The 17,929-nt window shown below is 39.8% G+C and overlaps 1 protein-coding gene across 14 annotated transcripts in view; it reads left to right on the forward strand.

Moving 5' to 3' along the window:
* Positions 1–17,929, forward strand: part of MAPKAP1 (MAPK associated protein 1) — a 216,611-nt gene that overhangs the window by 91,433 nt on the left and 107,249 nt on the right. For all 14 annotated transcript variants that reach the window (XM_074331014.2, XM_019728586.3, XM_019728585.3 and 11 more), the window contains one exon: positions 3,506–3,678. In XM_074331014.2, coding sequence (XP_074187115.1) covers positions 3,506–3,678 — 173 coding nt within the window. The remainder of the gene's footprint in view (positions 1–3,505; positions 3,679–17,929) is intronic.

Consider the following 17,929-nt stretch of genomic DNA (forward strand, 5'->3'; position numbering starts at 1 on the left):
GATTTTAAAACATAGGCCCTTTCTGGCATACTGCTCTGCATTTCTAAAGCACTTTACAGTTTGTGAAACACATTCTCGTTTGTATCTCATTGAAGCTTTGTATCTTGAGATATTGTGATTCCTATGTCTCTCAGCTCTAGTTCTTCTGAAGGAGGAGAAATAAACAGAAATAAGAAGGGAGAGCAATGATAAGAGGGTGATTAACACACTCCAGAAAGATTGCCCTTGTTTTAATTTTAACCCTTTGACTGCCTGACAAGGCCAAACACTTGCTGTGTAGAGATGTCTTTGCTAGTCACTGGAATTATTATTTCCAAGCTGGAAAAATGCATGGGTGTGTGTGTGTATGTGTATGTGTATGCACGCGCAGGGTTGTGTGCATGAGAGAGACAGCATTGTGTAGGAGAATTGCTTTTTTATTATTTGCCTTATAACACAGAGACAGGACTCAGTAAAAAAAAAAAAAAAATCCGTGGATCTAATATTAGATGCTGGGTTAAATGACATGTGGAATTTCTCTAAAAATGTTTTTAAAACTGATTTTATGTATTTCCTTACTTTAGTTCTGATTTTTTTTTTCCGCCTTAGAATGATAAAATTATAGTGTTGAAAATAGAACCACTTGATGGTGCAAATCGTTCCATCTCCATCCACCACCAGGAAACAGACCATAGAGGAAGGACAAAAGGGATCGAGGGAGGAAACTAACATTTATTGAGTTCCTACCTTGTGTGTGTCTTCATAGTCATTTGAGTCATTCATGCATCCATTCTGTAGTTCAACAGATTTCTTTCTTTTTTTTTTTTTTTTTTTTTGGAGAGTCTTCTATGTGCCAGGCACAGCGCTAGTAGCCATTGCGTATCAAGCAATAAACAAAGCAGACAGTATAGAGCTCAACGGCTAGTGGGGAAGGCATACACTAAAGATGTACTTAAATAAATACATAATATCAAATTGTTAAGTGCTATGAAGGAAATGAATAGGATATGTGTGAGAATAACTGGACAGGGCTTCTTCCTATAGGATTATCAGGGAAGGTCTCACATCATCCGAACCTTGAATCAACAACAGTAATGATAATCCTCACGGTATAAGAGTCCTCTTACACCGTGTTTCCCCGAAAATAAGACCTAGCCGGACAATCAGCTCTAATGCATCTTTTGGAGCAAAAATTAATAGAAGACCCAGTTTTATTTTATTGTAAGACCCGGTATAGTATAGTATAATATAAAATAATATAGTATAAAATAAAATAAAATAAAATAAAATAAAATAAAATAAAATAAAATAAAATAATATAATATAATATAATATAATATAATATAATATAATATAATATAATATAATATACTGGGTCTTATAATAATTTTTGCTCCAAGAGACACATTAGGGCTGATTGTCCGACTAGGTCTTATTTTCGGGGAAACGGTAGGTAGGTCCTGTCATCATCATTTTACATATGAGGAAGTAGAAGAACAGAGAGATTAAGAACCTGCCCAAGGGGGCCGGCCCGGTGGCTCAGGTGGTTGGAGCTCCGTGCTCCTAACTCCGAAGGCTGCTGGTTCGATTCCCACATGGGCCAGTGGGCTCTCAACCACAAGGTTGCTGTCTGTTCAACTGGACCTGGAGCTGAGCTGCGCCCTCCACAACTAAGAGTGAAAGGACAACAACCTGACTTGGAAAAAAGTCCTGGAAGTACACACTATTCCCAATAAAGTCCTGTCCCCCTTCCCCAATAAAATCTTTAAAAAAGAAAAAAGAAAAAGAACCTGCCAAGGCCACACATTAGAAGATGCAAAGATCATAAGAAAGCGCCTTCTAGATACAGTGAATAGCATCTTCTATGGTCTTAAAAGTGGGAGAAGCAGACAAGGTACACACACATATTCACAGTACTCACAGTACTTCAAGAAGGTCAGTGTAGCTGGAGCACGATGAGCAGGTGGTGAAAATGGCAGGAGATGATGTGGGAGAGGTAGGCAGGGGTCAGGTCACAAGTGGAGAGATTGACCTTTAATGAAATGAGTGGCACTCCAGCTAAGGGGGGAGGGGATGAGGGGAAGAAGGTGGTTAAATCCAGATAAGTTTGTGAATTTAATGATGGGATAATGAGAGTTCCTTTCTGACAGTTCTTACTTTCTTAATGAAAATGAAAATTTCCCATCTTTGGCAGTTGCATGAGTGAAGGACAGAAGCTGAAGGTCCATGAGGGCTCATGGGAAGTTTGAGGAGAGAAGCAAAAGTGTGTACTAGGGTCTTTGGTGGGTGCAGGTTGGACCAGGAAATGTAAAGTAAAATCAATCTGTATAGTTACATGATTTTTCTCCAGTGATGTTTAGCTTGGAAATGAAAAGCATTGGGTTCGTCCAAGATTGGTGTTCTGCCAGTTGAGTCCAATGGAGGAAGAGTGTTAAAGCTGTGTTTGCATAGGATGATTACAATGATGGATCATGTAATCTGGAGGGTGGTGTTGGGAAACAAGGGGACTGATAGATAATTAAAAGGTGGTGGGTCAGTAGATTGTAGGTTGAAGAATTTGAGGGACAACTTGAAAAAAATGAGGTGAAAAAGTATACTAAAATACATTCCATGAGTGGACGTTCTGATTTGAGATTTTAGAGTTGATGTAGATATCTGGTGTACCCACTGCAATAAATGACTGAGGTGCAGTAGATGGGACGGCTTTGGGATGACGTGGCCTCGGTATTGAGACACTTGGGTATTGGATGGATTATTCCTTTGTATGAAATTGCCCAAAATGATGACAAGAGTTGGGGTGCAAAAGAAGACTATGAGCGAAGAGCTCAATCAAGCCTTCAGTGAGCAAGGAAAATGCTTGGAAGGTTGATGAATAAAAGAAACAAATGACGAGGAGAGGGTGGTGTACTTGGGTCTCAAAGGAACAGGGGTTTTTGCAAGAAAGGAGAAGTAATAGTTTGAAAATCGTGGAGACAAAAATACCTACTCCACCTTCTAGCCTTGAGGATTGGGGGTTAAAAAGGAAACAGCAAAACATTGTTATTGACAACAGAGGAAGCAATGTCCTTAATGACCAGCAGGCTTCGATTAAGGCAGAGAGGTGCAGGGAATTTTTCTAAAAAGAAATGATGATTTATGGAAGTTTCCTGATTAGTGCAGGCGTTCCAGAGGGCAGTGGAAGGTTCAGGAGGGAGGAAGGCTAGCGATGTGGGAGGGATTGGGGATAAACAGAGCAGTGTGGTGTGGTGGTTAGGGTGTTTGTTTTGATTGTAGTGCTCACTTACCTTACTGCTGGCAGGAGTGAATGCATTAGGCCGTTAGAAAACGAAAATTAAAGGGGAAAAAACCCCTTAAAACTAGACAGTGTTTCCACTTTGGGACCATTCCAGGCTCCTAAACAGGTCTGTGCCAAAACGATGGAAATGGCTGCGCTGCACACAAGCCCCCAAGAGCAGTCAGTGTGGCCGCCTAGGGTCTGCATGACCGTGACTGTGCTCCACCCTCATGCGTTGTACTCTGTCCACAGGGTCATGTAGGCACAACAGCAACCAAGAAGATCGATGTCTACCTCCCCCTGCACTCGAGCCAGGACAGACTGCTGCCAATGACCGTGGTGACAATGGCCAGCGCCAGGGTGCAGGACCTGATCGGGCTCATCTGTTGGCAGTACACAAGCGAAGGACGGGAGCCGAAGCTCAAGTAATCCTTCCTCTCTGACTGCTCTGGTTTCACGCTGTCCCTGGGCCCAGTCGGTCTTTCTAGGCATTGGCCTGGGAACCAGCCGTCCACCCTCATCAGGGCAGGTTTCTCACCAGGGCCTGTGTATCTCCGAGAATCTGCTTGTAAATACACCCGATAGCTTTGTGAATCCAGGCGTGAGGAAATGCATTTTAGCAGTTTTCAAACCCTTTTGCGGTGTTCAGGGTGCTCGCTGATAAATGTGGCGTGGGAGTTAGCGGGAGAGAACTAATGTTTATTGAGCACCTCCCATGAGGGGGCACCATGCTGGGCGTTTTGTACCTGATTTCTCCTTGAATTCTCCCAGCTCCCTGTGAGGTGAGCATTATGATTCTCACTCTGCCTGGGAAGAAACTCGTGGGGCAGAGAGCTGTGGCTTGCTGAAGGTTACATCACTGGGAGATGGCAGTCAGGATCTGATTCCTGGTCTGTTCGATGCCAAGGTTTTTGCATTATTTCCTTTCGTCTGAATTAAGTTTTCTTTGTTATCAGTCAATGGCTCAAACTTTCTTTCAATCACTAAGCTCTATTCCTCATTAAACAATTATTTTAAAAATGTAGTACTTGAAAGTAGAGTCTATGTGCATGTGTGTCATAGCTTGAACTTAAACGTGCTTTGCTGCGTTGGTTCTCCCAGGCTTACGCTTCTTACCTGGCAGGACCCTCCTCTCGTTGTATGTGCTCTTCCCAGCAACAGTGTTTGAGAATCAGCAAAATGTAGTGGATGCCTTCATTTGGGGGATACATTCTCACGCAGACTTTCTCTTCTCACATTGTTGGGGTTAGAATGGTCCAGTCTGTTTTGTTTTTCTTTTTTTCTTTACATATGTTAAATTTGCACTTGACAGTTCCTCTTTCGAGTTCTTATTGACATTGCCCTTCACTTTACCTCAATAAATTGTGGATCTAAAGACAATGTTTATTGCTCTTGTGGCAACAGAAAGCCTTTTTTACCAAAATGCCACCTAGGCTCAGAAAAGGGCTGTGCCAGCGCCTCTTCTGAAGGCGGAGCTATGGTTGTCCTTTTCAGGGTGAAGTGGAAGCGAGAAAACAGGACGAGTGCTAGTGACTTGATGTATGTTGTCTGAGTTAATCCTTAAAAGACTACTTAGCGCAGGAACTGAAGCCTGGATCGGGGTAAAAGAACTGGCCCAGGGTTACGCAGCTAGTCACAGAGACGGGAGTGAACTGTGACACACTTTACAGGTGGGGAAACGAAAGCTTGCAGAGGCTAAGTGACTTTCCTAAATCACACAGTAAGTGGTAGAGCCTCCGACTCCAGAGCCTTAGCTCTTCACTATTACATGATACTCCCTACCATGGAACTCTAGGTGCTATGAAAATATTTATTACAGGGCCCTGTGCTCTATCTGGAAATACAGAAGTGAAAAAGGCAGTCATGCCATCAAGGAACTTACTGTCTAAGATCAATAGGCAATACTGATGCAGTACATTAGCAGTAAAATCGGGTTCTGAGAAGATCTGACCCCATTTTTGGTGATGAGAGTGGAGTCATGAAAAGCACCCTTGATTAAGTGACAGCTAAACTGAAACCTGAAGGAGAAGTAAGAAAATGTGATCCAGAAGGGTTGAGAGGAGGATTTTCTAAACAGAGGGAAAAGCATGGACTTCTGGTTATGAATTCATCCTTTAAATTCTATATTCTGCTCCAAATACATAGTAATGATAAATAAAATGTTATTGACGTACTTGTACTTTAATAACAAGATAAAGATCCTTGTGGACGGAAGTAGAACCAAGTACAGAAGTCGGCAGAGTGCGTGAAGAGTCAATTCTTTTAGTGAACATTCTGTGAGTTTACTAGTGTGTAAAATACTGATTTTCCTCACACTTCAGGGCCTGGGTGGTCAGAGCCCCCAGCCAGTATTTCTGGGCAGGGAACAGTCCCATTTCTCTACGCATGTGCCATACACATACTGTTATTTTCTAAGTACACCGTGATGTCAGAAAGGAGAGGGAAACACTGCTTGAGACTCTGGGAACCAGAGGAACTTCATGCCTGGATGGGGACCAAAGGAAGTCTGCCTGCTGAAACCTAGGAGCTCGGATGGGCCTGACCTACCTATGAAAAGAAACAACAAAGCTGCCTAGGTCTGTGACTTGTTTAAAGTTGTGTTTCTGGGATGGCAGGGGAATGGAGACAGCGGTACGACCAGGACCTGACCACGAAACAACTGGTTTTTTGATAGCCCGTGTCACCAAAGGATTAGGGACCCTGAGCAGCCACAATAAGACCTGGTTCTAGACTAGAGGCCTCTGCTCGGGTAAGGAGGGAAGATGGTAGCAGTATCTATAAAAGCACTAGATAGGGACGGTGAGAGAGGAAAGGAGGGGGAGAAAGAAAAAGAGATACAGCATTTCTATTGAAGAAAAGCTACCGTGTTCCCCACAAAATAAGACCTAGCCAGACAATCAGCTCTAATGCACCTTTTGGAGCAATAAGTAATATAAGACCCGGTATTATATTATATTATACCCGGTCTTATAGTAAAATAAGACTGGGTCTTATATTAATTTTTGCTTCAAAAGACACATTAGAGCTGATTGTCCAGCTAGGTTTTATTTTCAGGGAAACGGTAGCAAACTCAATTTCAAAGCAAACGAGTATAACTAGTACTAAGAAAGACAATAATCAGAATTCCCTCCCAACAAAATATAACAAAGCAACCTGAAAATTAACTTCAAATAAGTATGTTTGAAATTATCAAAGAGATGAAGGAATAATTAACATCCATGGTAAACGTTTAGGAAATTGTGAAACAAAACTGAGCAGATGAGAATCAAGAGGTGAGTTTAGAAAAGAACCAATTAAAAGTACTGGTAATATAAAATGCAGTTATTAAAGTTAAAAAAAATAGTATGGGGGGCTGGCCCAGTGGCTCAGGTGGTTGGAGCTCCGTGCTCCTAACTCCAAAGGCTGCCGGTTCAATTCCCACATGGACCAGTGGGCTCTCAACCACAAGGTTGCCGGTTCGACTCCCGCAAGGGATGGTGGGCTGCACCCCCCTGCAACTAGAAATGGCAACTGGACCTGGAGCTGAGCTGCGCCCTCCACAACTAAGACTGAAAGGACAACAACTTGACTTGGAAAAAAAGTCCTGGAAGTACACACTGTTCCCCAATAAAGTCCTGTTCTCCTTCCCCAATAAAATTAAAAAAAAGAAGTATAGGATAAATTCTAGACTGGGCACAGTTAAAGAGAGAATGAGTTGATAGATGGTACTAATAAATTTCACCTAGGATGTAACACAAAGAGATAAAGAGACATAAAAAAGGAAAGATGAGTAAGAGACATGGAGGAAAGATTGAAAGCCTCCCATGTGTGAATTAGAGCATGGAGGGAATAGCAGAGAAACAATATTTGAAGAGAGAATTTCCCAGAATTGAAAATAGATATGAGCGAGTCTTCATATTAAAAACACATACAAATTAAATGAAGGAAGGAGAGCCTTTTTTAATAAATGGGGCTGGAGCAACTGGACATCCATGAGCCAAAAGAAATCAGCTGCACTTTAAACCGCATACCTTGTATAAAATTAATTCAGAATGGATTGTGACTTCCATGTAAAATTGTAAAACTTTTAGTAGAAAACGGGAGAAAATCTTTGGGACCAAGGGCTACATGAAGAGTTCTTATACGTGACACTAAAAACATGACCCATAAGAGAAAAAAGAAGATAAACTGGACTGCATCAAAATTAAAAACTTTTGCTCGCCACACGACCCTTCTTTCTTTCCTTCCCAGTCCCAAAGTTGACAGGCAACCATTCTGCCTTCTTTCCCATGGGTAAGAGTCTTCAGCTGCACCTGGCCAGGGGGATAGAGGTTGCAGGAGGGGTTGGGCCAGTGGCACAGCGTCAAACAGTAGAATTTAACGCAAAAACATGTCCATAGGGATATTTAGTTCAAATACATAATGTAAAGGAATAGCCCACCAACACACTATAATAATTCTGACTATGTATCTAGCAACATTCCTATCAGAAACTGGTAAATGAAGCAGACCCAAAATTAGTAAGGAGAAGGAAGATTCAACCAATTTGATTAGCAATTCTGAACCCCCAAAATAGAGATTATTTCTTGTACTAGTTTGTAAACCTCTGAAGCTGAGTACATCTTACTGAGCTTTACATCCCTGGAGTATATCTATCTAGCACGTTGACATTTTTTTCTTCCCCCTTCTTCTGCCTCCCCCAATCCCCCACTCTGGTTCAAGCCATTGTTTCTCAGTCGAGTTGTGTAGGACACAAACTCCCTGACTGGTATTTTGAGCCTTGCACTCTCCCCCAGCTGAGACAGTCGGTCGCCCGCGCCGCTCATGGCGTCGCACAGTAGCCCAGTAGCCCCGCAGCAGCTCACGCCGACCTCTGATGTCGGCTGCTCACGGCAGCCCAGCTCCAGGGAAAGCCATTGTTCACAATCTTAGCTGTAGAGGGCGCAGCTCACTGGCCCATGTGGGAATCAAACCAGCGACCTCGGTGTTAGGAGCACGGCGCTCCAACTACCCGAGCCACCAGGCTGGCCCTGACATTTTTTAAATAGTTGCTCTGTAAGTCTATTTTGAATTACAAAATTACATTGAATCTAAATAGACCATGATCTTTTGAAATATTTTACTGTTCTTACGTGACAATGGATTTCTCAGTTCCGTTTGGTATAAGGATCTATAAAGTAAATCCCTGGGATCTCTTCCTATCAGGCAGTGTAGTGCAAGGTATTTTCTTTCTAGTTTGTTTGCATTTAAGTGTTGGAATATTCCTTGTTTGATCTTTTCCATTTGGCCCCGTGGAATAGTTCTTCACTCACAGGGGCCAAATTGCTAGATGCATGGGAGACCTTTCCTCCAATTTCATTTTGGTTTGTCATGAAAACCATTTATTTAAGAGTATTGTTCTTCATCTCGGTTCCTTGAAAACTGTTTATGGGAGTAGGCATTGGCCCCAGGGAAGGAATGGAGAATATAGCTGGAGTTCTTGGCTTCCTTTACTCTTATACTTGTTAACTCTTGAGCAAGATTGGAAAGTGGTGTTTAAGCTTATTTCTAGCTTCTTTCAATGTACTGAGTTTAGGGGAAACTGAATCTGTTTGGAAGAAAGTAACTGAAGTCATTTCAATCTCTAGGTAGTTGAATTTTTTAATTTAGATTTTGTTATATAGATTCATGTTTATTGAATTTTGATCAGAAAATGTGGCCTATAAACTTTCTGCTTAGAGATTTATTTATATTTTGGCAGCTTACCATACAGTAAATTTTTATAAATATTCCATGGATTCTGGAAAAAAATTATTCTGTATAGGTTATATAATTCAATATATACTTATTAAATCAAACATCTTTAATTACAATTATATTCCTAAATTGTTTTTACTATTTCATCTAGAGATGATTAAGAGCAATGGATTAAAGTTTCCATTTTCTTGGGTGTTTTTGTCAATTTCTCCTGAGATTTCAGCAGTTTATACTTCAGATATTTCAGTGCACAAAAAGATTCATGCATTTCATATCTTTATTGTGAGCTGTACTTTCTTTCAAAATAAAACAGTCCTTTTTTTTATGTCTTGTGTCCCACTTTTTCGTTGCTCTATTTCAGTAATATTAGCTTCCCCCCCATTCTTTGTACTAGTCTGATGTATCTTTTTGTTCAGCCTGTACCTTCACCTTTTTGTTATATATGATGAATAATTTTGTGAGGTTTTTCTTTTTTGACCCAGTCTAAGTCAGTGTTTCTTAGTGGGGAAGTTTATCTTACTAATATTCATTATTACCATTGATATGTTGGGGTCATGTCAGTCAACTTGTTTTAAGCTTTTTTTTTTATACTTTTTTGTTTTCTATTTCAATTTTTAATTCTGAGGCCAGTTACTTATAAGATTTTAAAACATTTTAAATTTATGTTCTAGAGTAGTTTTAGGTTTACAGAAAGTATAGAGTGCCCACATACGTGGTATGATCAGAAGATACGGTGAATGTTTAAATAACAACTTTTTTAGAATAAAAGACACACTGCCATTAATCCCCTTCAAAATACTCCCCTTTGCTTTGAACACAGTTACCCCATTGTTCTTGCCACTTTCTGAAGCAGTTTTGGAAGTCCTCATTTGTGAGTGTCTTTAGTTGCACTGTTGTGTCTGCCTCGATGTCCAGAATCGATTCAAAACGTTTACCTTTCATGCTCATTTTGACTTTGGGGAAGAGCCAAAAGTGGCACGGTGTCAGATCCAGTAAATAAGGTGGATGAGGACACACTGGAATGTTTTGTTTTTTGGTGTGTGTGTTTTTTTTTTTTATTATTGGGGAACCCATATTCTCCAGGACCCATCAGCTCCAAGTCGTCCTTCAATCTAGTTGTGGAGGGCGCAGCTCAGCTCCAAGTCCAGTTGCCGTTTTCAATCTTTAGTTGCAGGGGGCGCAACCCACCATCCCATGTGGGAATTGAACCAGCAACCTTGTTTTGGGGAGCTCACGCTTTAACCAACTGAGCCATCCAACCTCCCTTGTAATGTTTTTATTTGACAGAAGCAATGTGTGACACGAGCCTTTCCGTTGTGATCACAAGATACGGTGAATGCTGCTGCCAAGTGCCATCCAATGGAAGGCAGGGATCTTCAATACAGGAAGCAGCGCATGGAACCTTAGTAACTGTGTGACAGGTTTCAACTTGTTTGGTGAAGTCATTCGGGTGTGAGCTACGGTTGAGAGAAGGTGTGTTTTAAAGTGTACTATAAATCATCCTCCATCATGACAACGTTCCGTGTCACACATCACTTATGTTGTATGGCAGTTTCTGTCAAAAACATTATGGTGTGGCCTCATCCACCTTATTCACTGGATCTGGCACCGTGCCACTTTTGGCTCTTCCCCAAAGTCAAAATGACCATGAAAGGTAAATGTTTTGAATCGATTCAGGACATCAAGGCAGCCACAACAGCACAACTAAAGACACTCACAAAAGAGGACTTCCAGAACTGCTTCAGAAAGTGGCAAGAACGGTGGGATAAGTGTGTTCAAAGCGAGGGGGAGTATTTTGAGGGGGATCAATGGCAATGTGTCTGTTACTGTAATAATTTTTTTTTCAATTTACGTAATCACCGTGTTGTTTGATCACACCTCGTATCTCCTTTCTGCCTCTCATTTTCCCTTATTAATTAACATTTTTGTAATAGTGCGGTACATTTGTTACACTCAATGAACCAATATTGATACATTCTTATTAACTAAAGTCAGTTGTCTGCATTGGGGTATAGTCTTTGTATTGTACAGTTCTAAAGATGGTATCATACATCACAGAATGGTTTCCCTGCCCTAAAAATGCACTATGCTCCATCTGTTTACCCTGACCCCCTTACCGCTGGCAACCACTTATCTTTTTACTGTCTCTAGTTTTGCATTTTCCAGAATGTCAGCTAGTTAGAATCATACTATCTGTAGCCTTTTCAGACTGGCTTCTTTCACTTAGCAATGTGAAAGAAGCAATGTGAAACTTAAGATTCCTTGATGTCTTTTTGTGGCTTGATAGCTCATTTCTTTATATTGCTGAGTAATAATATTGCATTGTTTGGATATACCAGTTTGTTTTTCCTTTTCCTAAGGACGGGTTGGTTGCTTCTAATTTGTGGGAATTATTAATAAAGCTGCTGTCAACATTGATACGCAGTTTTTGTGTGGACATAAGTTTTCAATTCATTTAGGCAAATACTTAGGAGTGCACTTGCTGGGTTGTATGGTAAGCCTATGTTTAGCTTTCTAAGAAACTGCCAAACTGTCTTCCAGAATAGCTACACCATTTGACAGTTCCATCAGCAATGCATGAGAGTTTATCTTGCTCCACATCCTCACCAGCATTTGGTTTTGTAAATGTTTTGGATTTTAGCTATTCTAATAAGTGTGCAGTGGTATCTCATTGTTGTTTTAACTTGCAATTCCCTGATGAGGTGAGGTTGAACATCTTTTCATATGCTTGACATCTGTTTGTCTTCTTTAGTGAGCTGTCTGTTCAGGTCTTTTGCCTATTTTAAATCAGGTTGTTTTCTTATTCAGTTTTCAGAATTCTTTGTATATTTATCAGATACGTGTTTTGTGAAGATTTTCTCCAAATCTGTAGCTTATCTTTTCATTCTTTTAAGAGCATCTTTTGCAGAGCAGTTTTTAATGTTAATAAACTCCATCTTATCAGTTTTTTCTTTGATTTATTGTGGTTTTGGTGTTGTATCTAAAAAATCATCACCAAACCCAAGGTTACCTAGGTTATCTCCTAGAACTTATATAATTTTGTGCTTTACATTTAGGTCTATGATCCATTTTGAGTTAATTTTTGTGAAAGGTGTAAGGTCCGTGTCTAGATTTTATTTTATTTTTTGCATGTAACTATTCAGTTAAACAAATTATCCTTTCTTCATTGAGTTGCCTTTGCTCCTTTGTCAAAGATTAATCGATTATATTTTTGTGGGTCTATTTTGGACCTGTAAGATTTTTAAAAGCATTCCTTAATTTATATTTCTCCATCAGAGTCAAGAGTGAAATAATATCTTTCGAGTAACACCCATTTATAAATGAGAGAAAAATAAAATTCAGTGAGATTTTACCCTGTCATGAACTTGAGATGGGAGTTACGCACCTGCTCTTTGCATAAAGCCCCATTTCCTCTACAAATATTGTATGATATCACTTATATGTGGAATGTAAGAAAGCCATACTCATAGAAACAGAGATTAGAATGGTGGTTACCAGGGGTAACATTTCAAGTGCCTGGTAGCCACATGTTGGAAAGTGCCGCTCTAGAGTATACGAAGACGTGGTATGACCATACAATGGAACTCACTATGGATCCGCTTCATTCTAATGTCACCTCAGCTATCCACAGCCCTTGGGAAACTCGGTGGGTTTTGTAGCTATTTGAGGGTTTACCTCATTCAGTATCAAGTTGTCTTAATTTTAATAGTTTTTCATAGCAGCTCTTTAAAATGTGTTAACATTTTCCTCTGCCTTCTTAATCAGATTATAACATAGTGGTTAAGAGTATAGGATCCAAATTCGTAGTCTGGGTTTGAATTCTGGTGTTAACACTTACCATCAGGGTGATTTTGGATGAATTACTTCAGCCCCAGGTACTCCCGTTTTCTTGTGTGTAAAATAAGGATTAAAACTTCCTAATAGGGTAGTTATGAAAATAAAATGAGAAAACATGGTAAGTGCTCAGTAAATGTTCATTTCTGTTGCTACTAAATACTGTAACTATAGTCATCTACTATTGCAACCAAAACTAGTAGCAGTTCAGTAGCAGTAGCATCATTTAGGCCTTTCCTGATGAGTCAAGTCTGGTACGTTGATGCCTTCATGGGCTCATGAAAGTATATAACCGGATGTTTAGCCTTAAATTATATGTTTTCTGACAACTTTGCGATTTGAATTCTTAATACTTCCCTTTTTTGCCATGCCAGGGAGGCCTTTCTCCAGATGTCTGCTAAGACAAACTTCTGACTGTATACAAACCCTTATTCATTAAAATTCAGTGAATCACATGTTCTCAACCTGGTAATATATTTAAGTGATAGATGAAGGTTTGGGGGGAATTATTGCAAATACTTTGTTCATTGAGCTGGACAGAAAGATTGCCCATTATCAACATTTCCCAAATGCCAGTCACCACACTGCTAGGTAACGAATTGGCTGTCGCAAACACACTGTACCCACTGTGTCATGCTCCATGCCAAGTGCTATGAGTGTATTATTTTATTTCTTATAACAGCTGTATAAGTCATAAATAGTAACAATAGAGAAATTGAGGATCAGGAAATTAAGTAACTATCCAAGAGCATATATTTAGCAAGTGGCAAAGTCGGGATTTGAACCTAGGTCTGACTCCATTTCTCTTGATCTTAACTACCATGCTATACAAAGAAATGAGGCTCTTCTCTTGGTGATTGTACTAGGGACATTACAGCCATCTGAGATTTTCTCCCCTTTCTCCTTCTCCTTCCCTCCTTTTCTTCTTCCCTCCCTCCTTCCCTCTGTTCCTTCTTTTTTTCCTTCCATCTATCCATCTTTTTATTCCTATAATCACAGATTCAGCCAGCAATCATTTACATGTTGTCTGCACCATCCCAGGCACCATGCTAGGTGCTGGGGATACAGAGGATCATAAAATGAAGTTTAGGGCCTCGAGATTCAGGCAAATGGATGGTACAGACACCAAATTATAGTTTCAGCTTCACTGTCATAAGCATAAGCCTTGCTGTAATCATGGGTATTCAGAACGCTGTGGGGTAATAGAGAAGGACTTTTCTAATTCTGCAGGAAGACGAAGGCCTGGGTTGAGTACAGATGAGAGGGATATTAGGGAAGACTTCCTACTAGAATGGATGCTAGAGTTAAATCTCAAAAGATGACCAGCCAGACTAGGAACAGGGAGCGTCAGGGCGGAGAGGCCTGCATGAACAGTGATGGGAGCTGGCTTGTGACCCGATCAGGGTAATGCAAACACCTGGTGTGACTAGAACCTAAGGTGTGGCTCCTGGAATGGGAGGAGACTGGGTTGGAAAGCAGGGCAGAGTATAATGGAAGAGTTTGTGGAAGTCAGGTACTTTAATGGCCCTTTTGTTTTTATTCTAAAGAAAGGGAAAGGTTTTAAGCAGAGGAGTGACAGTATCACAGTTGTGTTTCTGAAAGATCCCTTGGGAAGCAAGGTTTAGGGTGAATGTTTTCAGGGTACATTTGTAATAGACTTCATGAGTTTCTGAATTTTAGAATTCTGCCAACTGAATTTATTTGAAGGCTCTCTAGTTCAGAACAATACAAAAGACTTTCCAGAAATGCCAGAAATGATGGAATTAGCAAAGAAGGATTTTAAAACAGCTATTGTAAACATGCTGTATATGTTCAAGATGATAGAGGGAAACATGAAAATGAAGAGAAAAGAAGTAGCTTTTTTTAAAACCACAAATGGAACTTCTAGAGATGAAAAATACAGTATCTGAAATGAAAACTACACTAGATGAGATTAACAGCATATTAGATACTGCAAAAGAAAAAAATCAATGAACTTGAAGACATAGCAATAGAAACTACCCATAAAGAAGCTCAGAAAAATACCAAGGTCTTGCTTCCACTTAGAAATTAGTGGGTATTTTCTCCCTAGAACCTTTTTACCAGGAAATTTAGTCTTAACTATTTCTGTGTGAGGTTGCTGTGGCTTCACAAACATGATATTATTTATCAAGTTATTACTTTGCATTTATGGGGGTTTTGTTTTGGATAAAAGGAAATCTTCACAGTCTTAAAAATCTTTTCTCTGACTTCAAAGAGATGAACTTCTGAGCTGCAACCCTCAGGAGCTTTCTTTCTCTTGCTAATGCCTGACACACGCTTAATATTGATTCTGTCATCAGAATAAACAGCAAGGCCCAAGTAATGAGAGTTCTGGACATTTCAGAATCATGCACTCATTTATTTTTCATTAAAAAAAAAACAATAAGCATTCATCTGTCTGGACATCATACTTAAGTGTGTTTTGCATTTTCCGAAATAAGAGTGAATTTTTATGAGTATGTAAATTGAACATGTCAGATCACATTTGGTAGAAATCTGGGATGCTTCCTGGAATGCTCCTGAATTTTCATATATGAATTAAGTACCATTTATTTATGGGCTACACGCTTCTGTTGCGTCATAAAAGCCGTACTGGTCTTTGAACATAAAATGAAGATTGGTCAGCAATTCAGTGAAATAATTTTTTCTGAAGAAAAATTTTAGCCTTATTTGATAAAATACGAATAAGTGGAATTCAGTTAATTGTATTCATTAAAGATATCCATCACCCCCCAAAAGGATCTCTTTTTGGCCACAGGCTTCATTTTGCATCCATTCATTGTTCAAACTTCCAGTTCTCTCAGAAACAACACGGTCCCCTAGGGACTGCTGCTTCCAAGCCCACCCAACTCTAAAGTTAAGCCTCTTCCTGTGGATCCAATTGTCCTGCACTTGTTCCTTAGTCTTTTGATCATCTCTCCTTCTCTGGCAGTGACTCACAAACAGGACTTGTAGGTTTCTTTGTCTCAAGCCTGTGCCACACTTCTGTTAGATAGTTAATTCTTCAATCAGAAGATTACGAGTAGTGGGAGAAATCTTGGCAAAACAAGAATTCTTCATGCCAGGCACCATGCAATGAATTAAGTCATCTAATCCTTACAAGACTGTATAGTAGGCATGGTTATTTTCTCTGTAATTCCAGAACTTGGTAGAGGAAATGACCACATTTAGGAATCGGGATGTGGGTGAGGCAGGCAACGCTCAGAGTCTCTACAACTGCTGATTCTTTAAAGGGGTGAGAAATTTCCCACCCTTCTTTGTACTATTCCATATTTCTAAATTATCAATAATCAGTATTACCCTTATCAAAAAATAAATATTTTATAAAGAGAGATGAAAGTTACACTACTCACCATGGAACATTTGAAAAGCAAAGAATTTAGAAAAAAGTGCTCATTGCTTAAATGTAAATATAACCTTTGTAAAATTTTTGGTGCCTTTCCTTTTAGTCTTTTTATATGTATATCATTGAACATTTTTGCATAGTAGTATTAATTTCAGTGTTTTTTTCTCCATAAAAAAGTGAGATGCTAATACTCATATCTTGATGAACTGTAAAAATGTAAAAATACCTCTTTCATTCTTACCTCTTCCTGGGCCTTCTTCTCCCCTTGTCTTGAATTGCAATCTCTGACACATGTGCATTGCCTAGAAAGCCCCATTTGGTTAACAGATATCAGTGTGACAAGAAAGAAAAAGAAGAAAAGCTTATTCTCTTCTCATTAAAACACACATCATTAATAATACCCTTTGTATTTTTTTATGGGGAAGAATGATTCAGTCCACACATTGATATATTCATTCATTCGACAAATATTTGTTAAGTACCTTCTAAATGCCAGCCATTTTACTCTTCACTGAGGATACAGAGACGATAGAAGAAACACTGCTCCTTAGGAGAATGTAGGTGCGTAAACAAGAAAAAGAGCAATGCAGTAAGTAACATGCAGAAATATTAACCAAGTTCTGTAAGACCACAGAGGAGAATCACTTTTCCAAATGATTCTCCTAGAGAAATGAGAGAAAGCTATTTATAGATAAGAATATGGAGCTCAGAGAGATTTGGTCACACAGTTGGTCAGTAGTTAAGGTAGCATTAAAAATCTGACTGCAAAATCTCTCTTCATTCTACTGAACTATGTCATAAGGAGACACGCCTGTTTTCACTGTTTTGTAAGTTCCGCATGTCTGTATTTGGGGACTTCCTGTATCAGGGACCATAGCTGCCCCTTTTTTCTCTCCCCCTTTCAAAATGCCACCAATTTCTGATTTCATCAAAGAGGAATGGAACAGAAGCAAGGAGATGTGAGTTCTCTAGAACCAGCTTTGCCCGTATTTAACTAGATGATTGTGGGCATGTTATTCCTCTTTTCTAGGCATCTAGTCCCTATCTGTAAAAGCAAGGAGGTTGAACTAAGTATCTTGAAGCTTCTGATTCTTTACAATTAATGTGTTGTCGTTTGCTCTTTCTTTTCAAAGTATGTAGCGTTTCCATAGGAACATGGGTTCCCAGGGGCCTTGGGAAGTCTTGACACATCATGGCTGATGGCAGAGGGACAGACGGGTCAAGAGTGAGGGCTGTTGACTACCTGGGTTTGAATCTCAGCTCTGTCACTTACCTGCTGTTTAATCTTGAGCAAACCACTTAATCTCATTGAGCCTCAGTTTTCTAATTTGTGAAATAGACATAATAATAAATGACTCAGAACTGAGTGAAGATTCAGTGAGCTTATGTGTGGAAACCACTTTGCACAGTGTCTGGCACATAGCACACAATGACCGGAGCTAATGATGCTAATGGTTAGTGTACTCGGACTCACTTGAAGCAGTTTCTGAAGTCAAAATACCACGGTAGCTTCTTCTATTAATCATTCCTTTGTAAAGGCAGAAAGGAACCAATATGTCCATGCACAGAATATGGGATTTTAGTAATTTTCCCTTTGGATGTTCAATTAAGGGGATGTAGGGGTTGGAAAACTGTTGGCTGCTAATCTTTACTGATGACCCAGAAAAGACTTCCCTCAGTTTTGTATCCTACAGTGTGAGCCATTCATTCTTTTCCTTGCTGTGTTCCCATTGACCAGGACAGGCCACCGCATTGGGTAG

Source organism: Rhinolophus sinicus, chromosome 16, assembly GCF_057876585.1.
Source record: "Rhinolophus sinicus isolate RSI-liver-muscle chromosome 16, RSI-T2T, whole genome shotgun sequence".
Classification (NCBI taxonomy): Eukaryota; Metazoa; Chordata; class Mammalia; order Chiroptera; family Rhinolophidae; genus Rhinolophus; species Rhinolophus sinicus.